The sequence below is a fragment of the Protopterus annectens genome, chromosome 13.part0 (genome assembly GCF_019279795.1).
Source record: "Protopterus annectens isolate FY-2018-M chromosome 13.part0, PAN1.0, whole genome shotgun sequence".
Lineage (NCBI taxonomy): Eukaryota > Metazoa > Chordata > Ceratodontiformes > Protopteridae > Protopterus > Protopterus annectens.
In genome coordinates, this window is record NC_056747.1 from 1,128,707,896 (window position 1) to 1,128,724,238 (window position 16,343).

At 42.1% G+C, this 16,343-nt stretch overlaps 1 protein-coding gene across 5 annotated transcripts in view; it reads left to right on the forward strand.

The window, feature by feature from the left end:
- The window catches only part of ADAM11 (ADAM metallopeptidase domain 11), a 1,438,613-nt gene that overhangs the window by 1,137,345 nt on the left and 284,925 nt on the right, over window positions 1-16,343 (forward strand). For all 5 annotated transcript variants that reach the window (XM_044055102.1, XM_044055103.1, XM_044055105.1 and 2 more), the window contains one exon: window positions 15,341-15,460. In XM_044055102.1, the coding sequence (XP_043911037.1) occupies window positions 15,341-15,460 (120 nt within the window). The remainder of the gene's footprint in view (window positions 1-15,340; window positions 15,461-16,343) is intronic.

The window sequence follows — 16,343 nt, forward strand, 5'->3', positions numbered from 1 at the left end:
TTTGGCCGCCACCAGAATTAAACTTAACAAGGCTTTACTATGTCTAGATATTTCAGATCCTGTATCCAAGCTCAAAAAAGTAATTGGTTTAGTTTCACTGATTTGCTCACCCAGTATTCCTGATTGAATACTCTTTAGGGAATTTCTAAAGTCTGCCAACTCATTATACATCCAAAACATATGTTCCCAGTTACAGACCCCATCACACACCTCCAACATTTGCCATCTACTTGAGGAAAATTTCTTTGTAGGCTGCTTGGGGTATAAAAATGTCTATGCCAACACTTACAGACAACATTCCTAAATCTTCTTGACATTGTGGCATATTTGGGAGCCACATATATGTCCTCCCATTGGTTCTTTGTGAATTGCACATCTAATCTCTCTTCCCAATCTTTTCTGATCTCTTCTGATTGATGCCTATAGTTATTGCGCAATATTCTATATGTCCTACTCTTTTTAACAGCAGCTTCTGTTCTAGATTCAGTTAAAAACTCAGCCAGTGCACTTTCATTTAAGGTTTCCCTATCCCTTTGTCTATATTCTGATATCAATTACTGATAGAGAAGGCAGTCACTAGCCTTCAGTTGAAATGTCTTTTTAGCCTCTTTCCACTGTATCTTTTCTTCTCTAATTGTTTGTTCTCAGTATCTTGATTCTTTTGCCAGCTTCCCCCAGTAAATTCCAGCCCCTTCTTGTCTGTTCTCTGAACCCCTAATTGCAGCCAACCCTATAGGCAGAATCTCCTTTCTCCAGTCCCATGTTGGTTTAGTTCTTAGTATACTTTATAAATGTAATATTTTATATGACTGCTATTCTCCCTGAGGATGTGCATCCAAAATCCCATTCTTCTTTATTTCTTGAATTATTCCCCGACTTCATCATCATCTTTCCAGATTGAATTGTAGTTTTCTGCTTGTGTTATGTATATCAGCCTTAACTGTGTAGCTCTGAAATATCCCTTCATATCAGGCAATCCTAAACCTCCTTGTTCTGTTGGGAAGATCAACTTCTACCACTTTTTTCCCTCTTCTTCTCCCAAATAAAATCCTTCATCTATTTATTAATTAATGTACACAGCTTCTCCTCTGGTTCACAAAAATATGCCTGTCCTGTGTATAAAACTAAAAGGCCTAAAAACAGTGAAGCCATGTTGCATTTCTGAGACAGGTTATTTGAGGCTAGGTATTGCATTAACTGCATATGAATGCATTTCTCTAATAGTTTGGAGAGGGGGGAGAGAAGTGCTATTGTTTTGTAGTTATTAACTTTGTTGCCACCTTTGTGCAGTGGTATGATGTAGGTTTTTTTCCACAGTGATGAGATGTATCTTTCTGCTATGGACCTATTAATTAGTAATAACACAGGGAAGGCCATGACTTCTGCAGCCATTTTTAAGTAGTCTGATGGTAGTTAAGTAGGTAGTGTTTAGTTTACAGAGCAGCTTCATTGTGAGTGAGGTGGATATGGAACTAAAATTGAAGAGCTGTGGGTGGTTTTGTTGGATAGGGGTAGAGAGAGTGGCGGTAGATGTACTGGTCTAAGAGAGATAATATCGATTGTATAATGTAGGAATTAAACTGTGTGGGGATACAGTATGTTGTGTTGTCTGTTTTTGGAGAGGAAATGGTGGTCTTGCCAGAGTGGAGTAGTTTACCTAGTGCAAAGCTTAGCGTGAAGATAATAATACACTAGGAAGAGCTAGACACAGCACAGAAAAGTAGATAAAAGTAGATGGGGAACAGCAAAGAACAGAATAACCCTCTATATAGCCATGCTTTGAGCTAAGAAGTTACTTGCTTGTAGAGGCTAACCAAAGAGACAGAAAATATGCTAAAATCAGTTTTTAGTTTGTAAACTTTTTAAAACACTTGAAATGAAATTAGCTCATAGCCAGACCTACCAACCTTTTAACACAAATTCTGGACAAAGCCAAAAATAATGGGGCCAGATGGCCCAAAATCTGGGACAGAATTTAAATATTGTTCTTATAAACTTAGAAAGTTACTAGAATAACAGGTTTTGCACTAGCATGCATTTTCTAAATAACACAAAGTCGGAAACTCAGATTTATTTTGTGAGTTGAGTTCTCAATGATTTGCCAGAAAACCACACATTGTATGAGGAACAGATCAAAAAATCAAGACATTCTGAAAAATTCTACATAATTCGCAGGTATGTTTAGAAATGGCAAGATGAAGGCAAGAGTGTAGACTAGATCTTATTTGCCTGATATTATAAAAGATATAGAGAATGTCTGTGCAGCCTCCCAGAGTCTTAAAGGACAACACTCACCCTTGTACAGGTCCCTTTTGAATGCATAGCAATGATATTTCAGGCTGACTTGTAAAACTGAATAGCAGCTTTCAGTTTATCCTGGTAATCACAGATTATGCAACAGAATTACCCAGGGCAACAGTCCTACAAAGCTTCATAGCAAAAGATCTAATGATGCCTTTTCTAGGTTAGGAATTCCTTAAAAAGTTTTTATTGACCAAAGACACATCATTCATGTCCATAATATTGCCCGAACTTTGCTAGTGTTTTAAATTGAAACAGGTAAAACATTTGTATACCACCCTCAAACAGTTGGACTACTTGAATTATTTCACAAAACTTTAAAGTGTATGCTATCAAAAGGATTTGGGGTTATTTAGGAAAAACTGAACTCAACTGCTGACAAATCTCTTCACTATAAAAGAAGTTCTACAGGCCGCAGATGAAATCACACCATTTAAATTGCTATATAGCAGACATACTCAAGGCTTGCTAGATATAACAAAAAACGATGGGGGCAATAAAACATCCCCTTTAGAAGTGTGGTAGTGCATTTTATAGATTACCAGGATGGGATAAATACTGTAATGTGTGCAGTATGAGAATGTATGGCAAGAGTAAGGCAGACACAACAGATGACAAAATCAAATTGCTCAATTTAGACAGTTCACACCATTAGTGGAAATACACCCACTGCTGAAAACAAATCCATTCCACATCAGCCTTCTGAAAATTACAGGGAAAGTAAGTTAAGTGAATTACAAGGTAAGACAACTAGAAAACAAATGAAGTCAGAAGAGTTATACTACATAAATATTCTAACATTAAGGAAAAAAGTGAAGTTTATGTAGTATGTTTGCAGGGAAGTTAAGCTCGCCACAACATGTCCTGACATCAAAAGACAGGAGACACTATAAGGGTCTTAGAAACAAGAAGCCAAAGAATGTGCACCCTTGAATAAGTACATATTCTCAGACTTGCATGGTAAAACCAGTTTGATTCAGCATCATATAGAAGATGTGCATGGAGAAAGTGTACACTTAAAATAATATCAGATACTATACTAGCATCCTAGTACCAAACAATTAAGTGCAAATTACTGAACATTTTTAAATTCAGGTTTATGGAAGAATTCCAGAGTTGGCGGAATAGTACCATCTACTGGTCCTTAAATATGATAGGTCTATAAGGTTTTGAAACTATTTCAGAAAGCTAAATAACATATCTAAAATTGATTATTATCACATATCATGAGTTGATGAATGGATTGAGAATTTGGGCAATAACAGGTTTCTGTCTTCTTAAGACTTAACAAAAGGCTATTTGACAAATTCTACTAATGCCAGATTCTAATGAGATATGGCATTGTTCACTGTCCACACCAGACTGATTCTTCAGTTACAGAATCCTGCCTTTTGACCTCTGTGAAGCACCTGCAATGTTTCAGAGGCTAAGGGACCAAATTCCTAGATCCCACACCAGATATGCTATGGTTTACGTGGATGATGTTGTAATATTATCCGAATATTGGGAAAAACATCTGCATGAAGTTCAAGCCACTGTAAATTCTCTGCATCAAGCTGTACTGACAGCTTCTCCTAGCTAAATACAAGGTTGGTGTGGCAGAAGATCAACTGGCATAATGGTTAAGGTGTTTGCCTCCCATGCACAAGGTACAAGATTCAAGCCTGACTTCTGACCAATGACTGTTTGGGTTTGCATGTTCTTCCTATATCTCTGTGGGTTCCCCACCTACAAAAAAACATGCTGAGTGTTTCTATCTCAAACTCACAAGTTAATGGAGCTGTGGGCAGTAGCACAGCTTCCACATGGTTTCCTATGGGGGAAAAGTTGTATAAGACCACCCACTTTGGGCATATACTGTAGTGCCCAGTATCCACAAGATAAGAGAACATGAACTACAGCCTGCATGCTGTATCAGGGCTAGGCAAGCAACAGTGTAAAATATGGCTCTAGGTGATTTGGTCATGTTGACCAATGTCACCAAAATGGGCATTGGTAGTTACTGCTGATAAGTGGGTTGGAGACCTGGCCCACTCCAACCTATGCCAGGGACCCATGCTAATGGTGAAAGGTGTGTATGCCCTTATTGGCCTGTGCCATAAGCCCAGCCCTGGGTCAATAATCTACTGGTTGGCTGGTGTCCAGTTGCCCAGCCTGGGTTAACTGGAATAGCTCTGCTGAGTGAAAGCTGGACGTAAAAAAAAATCAGCTTGCCAAATACAAACTAAGAACAGACAGACAGGCTACGAGGACTGCCTGGGTCAAGAGAGAGGCCATTCTGTCTGGCATATGGTTTGATAGTGGCCAATACATGGTTCAGAAAGAGAGTCAGAAGATCACATACAAGTGTGGTCAAAATACAACTCAGGTAGACTTCTTCCAAGTAAGGTAAGGTCACTGGGGTAGCAGCAGTGATTGCCAAGTCCTTCTCAGTGAAATAGTTGGCCCACAGCATAAACCACTGGTTGCCACAATCAGGTGCAAGCAAAAGGTCAACAGAGACCAGGCTGAAGACTTGGAAATTGACTGGAGAGAAAGTACAATAATTCAAGGAATTTCTCAGGGCTCTAGCACCCCAAGAACAGGAGGAAATCAGTGGAGCTGAATAAGAATGGCAGCGCTTCAAAGCAAGTATGAAGACTATAAAAGAGGTTTGTGGCCAAGCCAGGTATGGAAATAAGGTAAATGAGGAAAGCTGGTGATGGAATACAGAAGTCCAGGAAGTCATCAAAAGAAAGAAGGAGTGCAGGAAAAAGTGGGAGAGAGAAAAGATGGACCAGGCTAAGAAGGAATACTATTTAGCTAACAAAGAAGCTAAGAAAGGAGTTGCAGTAGCAAAGAATAGGGTATATGAGGCACTCTACCAGCTTCTGAAAAGTGACTCAGTAGGTGGAAAAAAGAAACTATAACAGGTTACAAGGTAAAGACAGAAAGATAAAGAACATGGTCAGACACTCTTCATAAGGGATGCCAGCAATAACCTGCTCACCACTCCACGGGACATCAAAGGCAGATGGAAGGAGTACTTCCACCAGCTTGTAAATGAAGAAAACCCCACAGAAGCTGTACTGCCTTAGACACAACCTACTGTGACAGAAGAAGATGAGCCCAACCTAGAAGAAGTAAGAATAGCATTAAGGAAAATGAAGTCAGGGAAAGCAACAGGCTCAGATGAGGTTACAGCAGATAAAATAAAGATGCTGGGTGAGATAGGGGAGAAATGACTTCTGAGGGTACTCATAGGGGAGAAATGACTTCTAAGGGTACTCATAGCAGTTTGGAGAAAAAGGGGTATTCCAGATGACTGAAGAATAAGCATATTCATGCCAGAGTACAAGAACAAAGGGGACATCCACAACTGTGGGCAGTACACATTGCATGAAAGTTCTGGAGAGGGTGATTGATAAACAGATATGCAGACTAGTAGAAAGTAAGATGGGAGATGAGTAGTTCAGATTCAGATCAGGATGCAGCACGACTGACCCAATGTTTGCAGTGAGATAGATAGTTCAGAAAAAGCTAGGGATGAGGAAAGAATCCAACTGGGCATTCCTAGACTTGGAGAAAACATATGACAAGGTCCCAAGAAAGCTGATCTGGGAAGTACTGCGGTGGTTCGAAGTCCCAGAAACATTAGTGGAATTAGTGCAGGCTATGTACAAGGACCCAGTGACCCAAGTACAGTGTTCGGTCCTCACAGAGAGGTTCCCAGTGGGAATAGGTGTATATCAGTGTTCACCTCTGAGCCCACTGCTGTTCATACTAGTGATGGACTACATTAGTGAAGAGGTTAGAGAAGACAGATCAACAAAGTTGCTGTATGCAGATTATGTGGCATTACAGGCAGACTCTGAACAAGAACTTCAGCAAAGAATAGGGGAATGCACAACTGAAGGCACATGAGATGAAACTAAGTACAGATAAGACAGTGGTAATGGCAGCAATTTGGGGAAATCAGAAGAAGCTGAAAATTGAGATGGAAAGGAAGACGATGGAACAGGTTAACAGCTTCAAGTATTTGGGTGGTGTGGTTGAGAAGGGAAGTCTGAATGAGAAGGTCAAAGCTAGAATCAGAGGGGCTGCAGCCAACTGGCATAGAGTGTCAGGTTAGTGTATTACAGAAGAATGCCAAATAAACTGAAAAGTAAGCTGTACAAAACAGTGGTGCAACCAGTACTATTGTATGGTACAGAAATGTGGGCAGTAAAGGCATAGTAGATGAGGAAGCTAGAGGTGATGGAAATGAAATGCCTTAGATGAATGGTAGGATGCACACTGTGGGACAGACAAAGAAATGAGCAGATAAGAGCAGAAGCCAAAATAGCTCTGATTGCAGAAAAGGGCAAAGAACAGATTACGGTGGTTCAGGCACATGTGCATAACAGCAGAAGACAGTCTGGTAAAGAAGATTTGGGACAGACAGGAAGAAGGTAAGAGGAAATTAGGGCATCCAGAAAAGAGGTGGATAGACTGGGTGAGAGAAGATCTGCGACAGGCATGAGTGTCAAAGAAGGTAGGAGTGTAGTACTGAATTGAGAGAGATGGTGACAGTTAACACGACACCCCAACCCCATGTAGAAAAATGGGAAAAAGGGGGTTGATGATGATGAATCCAGTGAAGGCTTTTCTGGGCCTTGCCAGCAATTGCAGGAAGTTTTCTCTGGATTTTTGTCATAGGTTCATAGGTTCATACTAGGCTATCTGCCCTAGGGCATTTATAAGCCTAGCCAGAGTGTGTTTGGCTTTCGCCACCCATTTTAAATTAATTTTGCTATGCCTTTTTTTGAGGTTAGTATACTGTGCCTCTGTCTAACAATGACACAGAAGTGATAGCCGGGGTAAACCTACGATCTCCCATCCACTCATCAAGATTCCTCTTGAAGAGAGTCAATGTGAGACTCTGCCTAACCTGGACTGGGATTTTATTCCAGAGTGAAGGGAGCCTCTGGGTTATGAATCTGTCCCTCCAGCATGTCCTATTTATTTCAGTACTGAGGTTCAAGTCTCTCGAGCGCGTAGCTCAATGGGATTTGGATTTTCTGAGGTGCAGCATGTCCATTAATTCCGGGTTGGACATGGCTTTATACGTCAGGCACAGATCGCCTCTGAGCAGGCGGTATGCCACTGAGTAGAGCTGGAGTTTCTTTAACCGGGCAGCATATGGCATCTGTTTGAGCCCTTTGATCCTCTTGGTGAGGTACTTTTGGGGTCTTTCCAGTTGCTGCAGGTGTCTGGTAAGGTACATCCCAGAAGGGGCATTGCACTCAATTATGGGCCTGATGAGGGATGAGTAAAGAGGTACGATGACCTCCCCTGATCTAGATGTGAATCCCTTCATGATTAGGTGGGCTATATAAAATGTTTTTCTAACCACTTTGGCCACGTGGTTGTCAAATGAGAGATTGCTATCAACTTGGGTCCCCAGGTCCCTAATGACTTCTTCTGTACTTAATGGATTACCACCTATGTGGTAATTTGTGGGCACTTTGTTTTGCCAAAGGGATGACTATACACTTTTGGCGTTTAGCTTGAGGCCATGGCTCTGGCACCAGTTGTCTGTTTCTATGAGGCCCTTTTGGAGGATGCTTGTGTCGGCTGGAGAGTTGATTATGGTGCCCAGTTTGCAGTCATCTGCGAACTTGGTCAGCCACAGTCCTTCCGTGTTGGCCTGTACTGCCGAGAAATATATACCGAACAAGAGAGGTCCCAGGACTGAGCCTTGTGGGACGCCACTTGTAACTGGTTTGGAGTCTGACATGGCTCCAGCAATTCTAACCATGTGGGTTCTGTCCTTGAGCCAGTTTGCAACCCATCTAGTGACATAGGGGTTTATATTTAAGCTGGTGAGCTTATCTATAATGCCCGAGTAGGGTATTGTATCGAAGGCTTTTGCGAGGTCCAGGTAGGCTGTGTGGACCACCTTTCCCTCGTCAATGGCCTTAGTGACTGTTTCAAAGAAATTGACCAGGTTTAAGAGGCAGGATTTGCCCTTAACAAAGCCAAACTGGGTAGGATCCAGTGTCTGTAGGTCCCCAATATCTTTATTTATGAGGTCCATGATGATCCTTTCCATAGCTTTGCAGACCAAGCTAGTCAGGCTTATGGGGCGATAGTTTCCAGGATCCATTGAGGCACCACCTTTGTGGAGAGGGACCACTGTTGCTGTAAGCCACTCTTTGGGTACATATCCTGTAGTAAGGCTAAGATTGAACAGTAGTTTTATGTTTGGGTTTAGCTCTTCTTGGAGTTCATGTAGACGCAGCCGGGACACCATCTGGTCCCATTGATACTGTGTTTTTGCTTTGGAGGGCGGCTCTTACCTGAGCATCTGAGATGTCAGGGGGACAGCACTCTGTTGGGATAGATATTTGCCCTTTTGGTGGGGAGAGGGGGGAGAAGTTTGCACTGAACCTGTCAGCTAGGATGTTGGCAATGTCTGTGGGCTCGGTGTATTTTTTGTCATTTTGGACTAATTTTGAGCATATCTGGGAATTCCCACCCAGGTTCCTAACATAACTAAAGAAAGCCTTGTGATTATCCTTAGTGTCCTGTGCAATTTTTCTCTCGAAGCTGGCCTTAGACGATTTTATGAGTGCCCGTAGTTTTTTGCTAATACTGATCAGAGATGCCTTCCCTTTTTGGGATTTTGCTCTATCATCTAGTAGCTTCCTCCTTCTATTGTATAGTTTGTTTATGGCTGGGGTCCACCAGACAGGACATCTGCCTTTGGAGGATTGGGTCTTTGTTTTATTTGGGATTGCATGATCCATGCATTCCTGAAGGTGTTCATAGAATGCGTTTATAAAGTATTCTGCGGTCTGGGCCATATTTTCCACAGGCCCGGGGGCTTTGAAGGATTTCGCCTCGGTTTTGAGGCGTGTTAAATTTGCTTTAGAGAAGTTTTTCACTGTGGTTTTCTGGGCAGGGGGTGGGGTCGGGATGTGAATATCCAGTGAGATTAGTTTATGGTCTGATCTTACCAGTGAGGGATACACTTCTGGTCTGGAGCATAGTGTCCCCATGTTGGTGATGATCAGGTCCAGTATGTTTTCCCCTCTTGTGGGAGTGGTAGCAAGTTGTTCCATAGCATTTGAGTTCATAAATTCTAGGAACCTTTGGGCTAGGGTGTTGGAGCTAGAGTAATGCTCCCAGTCAATGTTTGGGTAGTTGAAGTCGCCCAATATAATGGTGTTTGGAGAGACCTTCATATTTTCCAGTATTCTCAGGAAGGCCAAGTGGGGTTCCTGTGTTTGGGAGGGTGGTCTGTAGCATGCTATAAACTGGAAGGCAGTTTTACCCACAGTTAGTTGCACATGGATAGTCTCTGATGCTTCGTTCTGTGCCACCAACCTGGAGGTGTGGGTATCTTTGACGAATATTGATACTCCCCCTCCTTTTGTGGTTCGGTCCAAGTTTTGGGGCCGAAAAGCATGGTATGAGGTATAACCTGGTAGTGCTGGGGTGCTCTCGGGAGCCTTGAACCAGGTTTCTGTTACTGCACAGATATCGATGTTCTCCATGCTAAGGAGAGTTTCGAGTGCATGCATCTTGAGGTTTAAACTTCTGGCATTGAGTAGTATTACTCTTAGTTTCTTATCCCTTGTGATACCTATGGAGGTGGGTTTGTCTTTTGAGCCTTGCCTAAAAAAGGCACTATGGGGTAGCAAGAGCCTTTGCCAATATCCGAAAGCCCAGGGGTGACAGGTGCAAGCCATCCCTAGCGAAGCATCATGGCTTGTCGAGCATGTCATCCCAGGCTGACAGGCATTGGATCCCCTTTGAATGACACCAACACTTAAGCCAATTGTTGAAATTGATCATCTTGTCTTCATATTGTGGCATCATTCTTGGTGAGGGTAAGATGCTACTCAAGGTCAGGGTCATACCGGCCTGGGCTACATGCTCAGAGAGCTCCTCTATGTCTCTTTTCATGTAGTCCAGGGAGGTACATCTCAGGTCATTCACACCAGCATGGACAATGACTGAGTCATATTTGTACTTGCCTTGGAGTGACCTGAGTGCTTGTGTTATGTGGCGGATCCTAGCGCCCGACAGGCAGCTCACCGTGACCCTCTCCTTGTTCAGCCTGGTGAGTGGGACGTCAGTGTGCCTGACGATAGAGTCACCTATTACAAGTGTATCAGGTGTGTTGTTTAGCCTTAAGGGCTGTGACTGTTCAGCACACTGGCTTTGTGAGCTATGTGTTGCACGTGTTTTGTTTTGGGGTAGCGGTTGCTTGGGTGTCTGCTTTGGAGGTCTCTGCTGCTTAGGCAGATTTTTATTTAGAGCCTCCGAGTATGTTTTTGTGTGTTTATGTGTTTGGTTTGTTGTCGTGGTAGGTCTATGTGAGACTGGAATTGTAATGAGTGTGGTTTCCTTCTCCTCCTGACTGGTTACGCCAGTACTGAGTTGAGAGAACTTATCCTCCAGTTTGGCTATATGGTTGCATCTCTCACATGTGTTGGAATTTGTTGGGAGGAGGAGAGGGTTGTCTGTGTACATGAGGCAGTTGTAACATTGCCTCAAGATTCCCAGATTCACCAGCTGGACCAGAGAGGAGATTGACAACTGACCTTTGGACATGCTAGAATAGTATTGGGAATTCCTTTATAATTGAAAAAAGGGCCAATGGGGAACAAGGTACTCAAGGGGAGTTTGTGAGGGTGTAGTGCTTTTAATTTTTTAGAGCTGACTTATATAATTGCTTTAGTGAGCAAGTGCCAGGTAACTTAAATGCAATGTGTTACAGGTAACTTAAATGCAAAAACGACAAACAGTAACTTTCTTTCAAGTAAAGCAAGGAAATAAGTACAGTTAGCAATGCAGATATCACTAGGGATCCACAGAAGTACTAAAAGGCCGCGTTTTAGGTGGAATTAGCGTTTCAGGGAAATAAATAAACAAACAACAAGCATACAAATAAAGCTAGATTCAGCAGGCCTGGATCTAGTCTATGCTACAGCAAACAAGGTGTACCAATTTCAGTAAGAAACAGTTAGAATATGCAGGCACTATAAGCCTCTAACCAGAAATTCCCTGCTCAGAAGGGCAGAGTCCAGCCTCTCCTCCCACAAGAGTGCAGACCGCAATCCTTCTTAACGTAAAATAACTGGCCTGAAGCCCAAGAGCTTAAACCAGAACTAATACACTTTTAGAATAACAGACACTGAGCTCTCAATCAGCAGTTCCCAACTTAGAAGGATGTAAGCTACCTGTCCTGCCACCACAGTGCAGGCCACAAACCATCCTAATGTAAAACAACTGGTCTGAAGCCCAAGTGCTTAATCCAAAAGACTTAGAAATGATAGCTACACTTTAATCAAGTTACTACCAGCAGTAATAAATACAACTGAATACTTTAAAGAATGCCTGGATTAGTGCTCAAGTTATACAAACAAAGCTAGATTCAGCAGGCCTGGATCTAGTCTATGCTATAGCAAACTGTCACTGCTGTTTGTCTGTAGGTGACCTGACTAAAGGTAACATTACCTTGAAGGTGAAGTGAGCAAGTGAAATAGAACAAGCCATGAACATATAAAAAACATGCTGTGTTCAGAGCCCAATTTAATACCCCCAGACTTTTCAGAATAATTCCTAGTACACATAGTTGTGCCTGAATTAGACAATGGCACATTCATGTCTCACGTTATATATAAGGAGGAATCTGTTGTATTAACAGAAAGATATTCCGTTCTAGGATGGAAGTGCTTATTATTTATTTATTTATATTTGTTTACCGGGGTAGTGCATTTATCTCAGTGGACCATTTGCAGGCATAATGCAAATAAATAGGATCACATAAGAAATGAACAAAACATATTTACAGTTACAAGAATATGCTAAAAATATACATATTTATAGATGCAAGAATATGCTATGATGCTTAGTTCAAGAAGCAGTTTACAGTGTCAAAACATGGATAAAATATGGAATCATGCACAGCAGAGTTTTCTGGATAAGATATAGCCTTAATGAATGAGATGGCCTGTGTTATAAGGTCTGCCCTTCATGCACTTTCTACATTATATTATACAGTTTTTCACACTGCTTTCTCTCCCTGCACTGATTGCTATGTCTCTTATCATATTCACTAATGAGATGCAAATGACTTCTGCAAAAATAACGTCTTATCTATATATTTTGCAATGCCCTCTTTCCCCATTCATCAAATTTACACATAGTTTATGCTGAAATCTGCCTACAACTTTGCAGCGTTACCGAGCTATAACTAGGTTATCTACAACCTCGTGCAGTTCTTCAAACTGGTTTCCCCCTCAACTCAAAGTTGAAGACTAAAGGGGAAAAAAAATGTCACCTCAAAGTTGAGAACTAAAAAAGTCTCGTCCAAGTTGAGGACAAAAAAAAAACCCTTCTGCTCTGAAACTGTAGCAAACCACTTGCTACATACTACAACTGTAACAAGTGGCTTGCCAGTTAAAATACCACACACAAAGCACTTCAGCCATCTGCATCTGTCAGTCAAACCCCCTTACACTTTGTACCCAGGGCAGTTGCCCTCTTCACCAGCCAAAGTGACACCTCTTTGCATTACTCCCAGTTTCCATGCCGCAGTGAGCAAAAGTTTGTCATCTATCTCCTTTCTGATACTCTTAACATTTGTACACACTCCCTTAAAAACAAATATTTCCAGCTTTGAAACTTCCTCAGCCCTAAACTGCAATGTTAGTGTGTTTTTGTTTTGTATATTTACCCTTGTGAAAACATGCTCACCATATGTGTATGAGTCTTTTTCCTCAACCAGCATTATGAACCTCTCAAGCAATTGAAAAGACTCAAACAGTAGTGTCACAGTAATGTTTGTTTCCAAATTGTAGTAAGGACTGAATGAGACCTAAAACACAGTGGCTTCATTAATTTATCCCAAGTGACTTCCCTCTTTATTAGAACTTTCTTATTGGTGCAGATTCTTACCACAGTAAGCACTGATCTAGCCTTCTTTCTGTTTCTGCCACCACTCACCCTCTTGTTGCATCTCAATGGCAGTTCAGGTATGCAGGTTAACCAGTGTATCTCTTACTGGCACATCTGAAATTACCTCCTCCTGTTTTTCCATCAGGATGCTTGGATTACCAGGAATCTCTTCTCAAACTTCAGTTATGTTCTGTAAAGATGAACATTTTCAAAACATCTCTCCACCATATCACATCATCTTCAGTCAGTTCCTCCTCTTTAATTGAGTTCAGCTAACACTGTGGCATCTACAGCACAGTAACAACAGCTTCAGGCAGCTAGCATCCCAGCATCTACTACAACTTCACCAAACACAGTAACAGCAGCTTCAGTCATCTAGCATTATGACATGTACTCCACCTTCACCGAATACAGTAACAACAGCTTCAGACACCTAGCATTGTGGCATCTACTACAACTTCACCGAACACAGTAACAACAACTTCAGACACCTAGCATCGCGGCATCTACTCCACCTTCACCGAACACAGTAACAGCAGCTTCAGTCATCTAGCATTATGACATGTACTCCACCTTCACCGAATACAGTAACAACAGCTTCAGACACCTAGCATCGCGGCATCTACTCCACCTTCACTGAACACAGTAACAACAGCTTCAGACACCTAGCATCGCGGCATCTACTCCACCTTCACCGAATACAGTAACAACAGCTTCAGACACCTAGCATCGCGGCATCTACTCCACCTTCACCGAATACAGTAACAACAGCTTCAGACACCTAGCATCACGGCATCTACTCCTCCTTCACTGAACACAGTAACAACAGCTTCAGTCACCTAGCATCACAGCATCTACTCCACCTTCACCGAATACAGTAGCAACAGCTTCAGACACCTAGCATCGTGGCATCTACTCCACCTTCACTGAACACAGTAACAACAGCTTCAGACACCTAGCATCGTGGCATCTAATCCAACTTCACTGAACACAGTAACAACAGTTTCAGGCATCTAGCATTATGGCATCTACTCCACCTTCACTGAACACAGTAATAGTGGCTTCAGAGAGCTAGCATCATGGCATGTACTTCAGCTTCACTGAACAAATAACAATGACTTCATACAGATCGTGGCATTTACTCCAATTTCACTGAACTCAGTAACAGCAACTAGACACAGTTAGGATCATGGCATCTACATCTGTTTCACCTTCCCTGAACAGAGTAACAGCAGTTTCAGACATCTAACATTGTGACATCTATTCCAGCTTCACTGAACACAGTAACAGTGGCTTCAGACAGCTAGCATCGTGACATCTATGCCATCTTCACTGAACCCAGTAACAATGGCTTCAGACAGCTAGTATGGTGGCATCTACTCCACCTTCACTGAGCACAGTAACACAGCTTCAATCAATTAGCATTGTAGCATCCACTACACTGTCACTGAACACATTAACAGCAGCTGCAGGCAGTTTGCATTGCGGCATCTACTTCCTCTTCCTTGTCTACTCCACCTTCCCTGTCTGCTCTACCTTCATGGATCAATAACAACAGCTTCAGACAGCTGTACAACATCTGTCTGCTCAGAAGCTATAGGTTGTTCACTCACATTAGCATTCTATTCTTTTCCCTACTTTAAAAGAGTAGGTAAATTTCCCCAGTGCCCTGGCCAAATGTCCCACAGACAGTATGAATACTACTTTGGATCTGTCCTGAAAGTACACCATATGCCTAGCAGGACTAAGCCAGTCAACTTACACTGTTTTGTTTTTTACAGAATATTTTGCTTTTAAGGTAGTCATTTCTAGCTGCTGCTGTGATTAATGTAGTTTTTTCTTAAGTACAGCATTATATTCAGCTTGTGACTATGAACCTGGGGCATGTTAATGAGATGGTATGAAAGTAGCTATCTGGACTGATAAACCAGTGATGCTGTATTGCACTAAAACTGCATTTAGTCACAAAAGTTAAGTTTTAAATTTTTACATAATTTGGCAGGATTTGTTCCACTAAGACTATACGATGGTTAAAAAGTGGAGAGCATTGCATCTGATCTGCAGTTTAATGTAGTCATGTGATCATTCATGTGCTGTCTTTTCACAGAGATGTGCTGTGTGGTTTCCTTCTGTGTTCCAATGCAAGCAGCTCACCCAGGTTTGGGGACCTTGATGGTGAAATCGCAAGCATGACCTTCTACCACCAGAACAGATATGTGGACTGCAGGTATGTGATATACATTGATGTGGCCATTTTCTTCTGACTATGACACATCAGTCATTTTTTCTGGAAGGCACATGTTCTGTCACATTACCTCTGTATTCTCACTTGCTATTATATTTAGACTAGGATGAAAGGCTTATTTACCAGATGAATAGTCATCATTGTTCATAGGCTTATAGGTTGGTACTACGCTATCGGCTCTAAGGCTTATGCAAGCCTAGCCATAACAATTCCCTGGATATTTCATCCCACAATATTTACTTCTCTGGGCCCCTGTCTAGCAGGGTGACTGACATGATCCCCGGGGTGAATTTCCTATCTCCTATCCAATCATCAAGGTTCTTTTTGAAGAGGGCCAATGAGGCACTCTGCTTGACATGTATGGGCAGTCTATTCCAGAGTATGGGGAGTCTCTGGGTCAGAAACCTATCCCTACAGCATGTTTTGTTCATTGTGATGATAAGGTTTAGATCCCTGGAGCGTGTGGCTCTGAGGGATTGGGATTTCTTTAAGTGGAGCATGTCCAACAGCTCAGGGTTTGACATGGCCTTGTATGTTAAGCAGAGATCGCCTCTGAGTAGACGATATGCCACAGAGTATAGCTGGAGTCTTTTTAGACGTCAGCATATGGCATTTGCTTTAGGCCTGTGATTCTTTTAGTGAGGTATTTCTGTGGCCTTTCCAGCTGTTGCAAATGTCTTGTGAGATACATACCAAACGGGGCATTATACTCTGTAATGGGTCTATAATGGGTCTAATGAGGGATGAGTACAGTGGGACAATGACCTCCTTTTTTCTGGATGAAAATCCCTTAGTGATGAGGTGCGCCACATAGAAAGATTTCCTGACTGTTGTGGCGATGTGGTTATCGAAAGTGAGACCACTG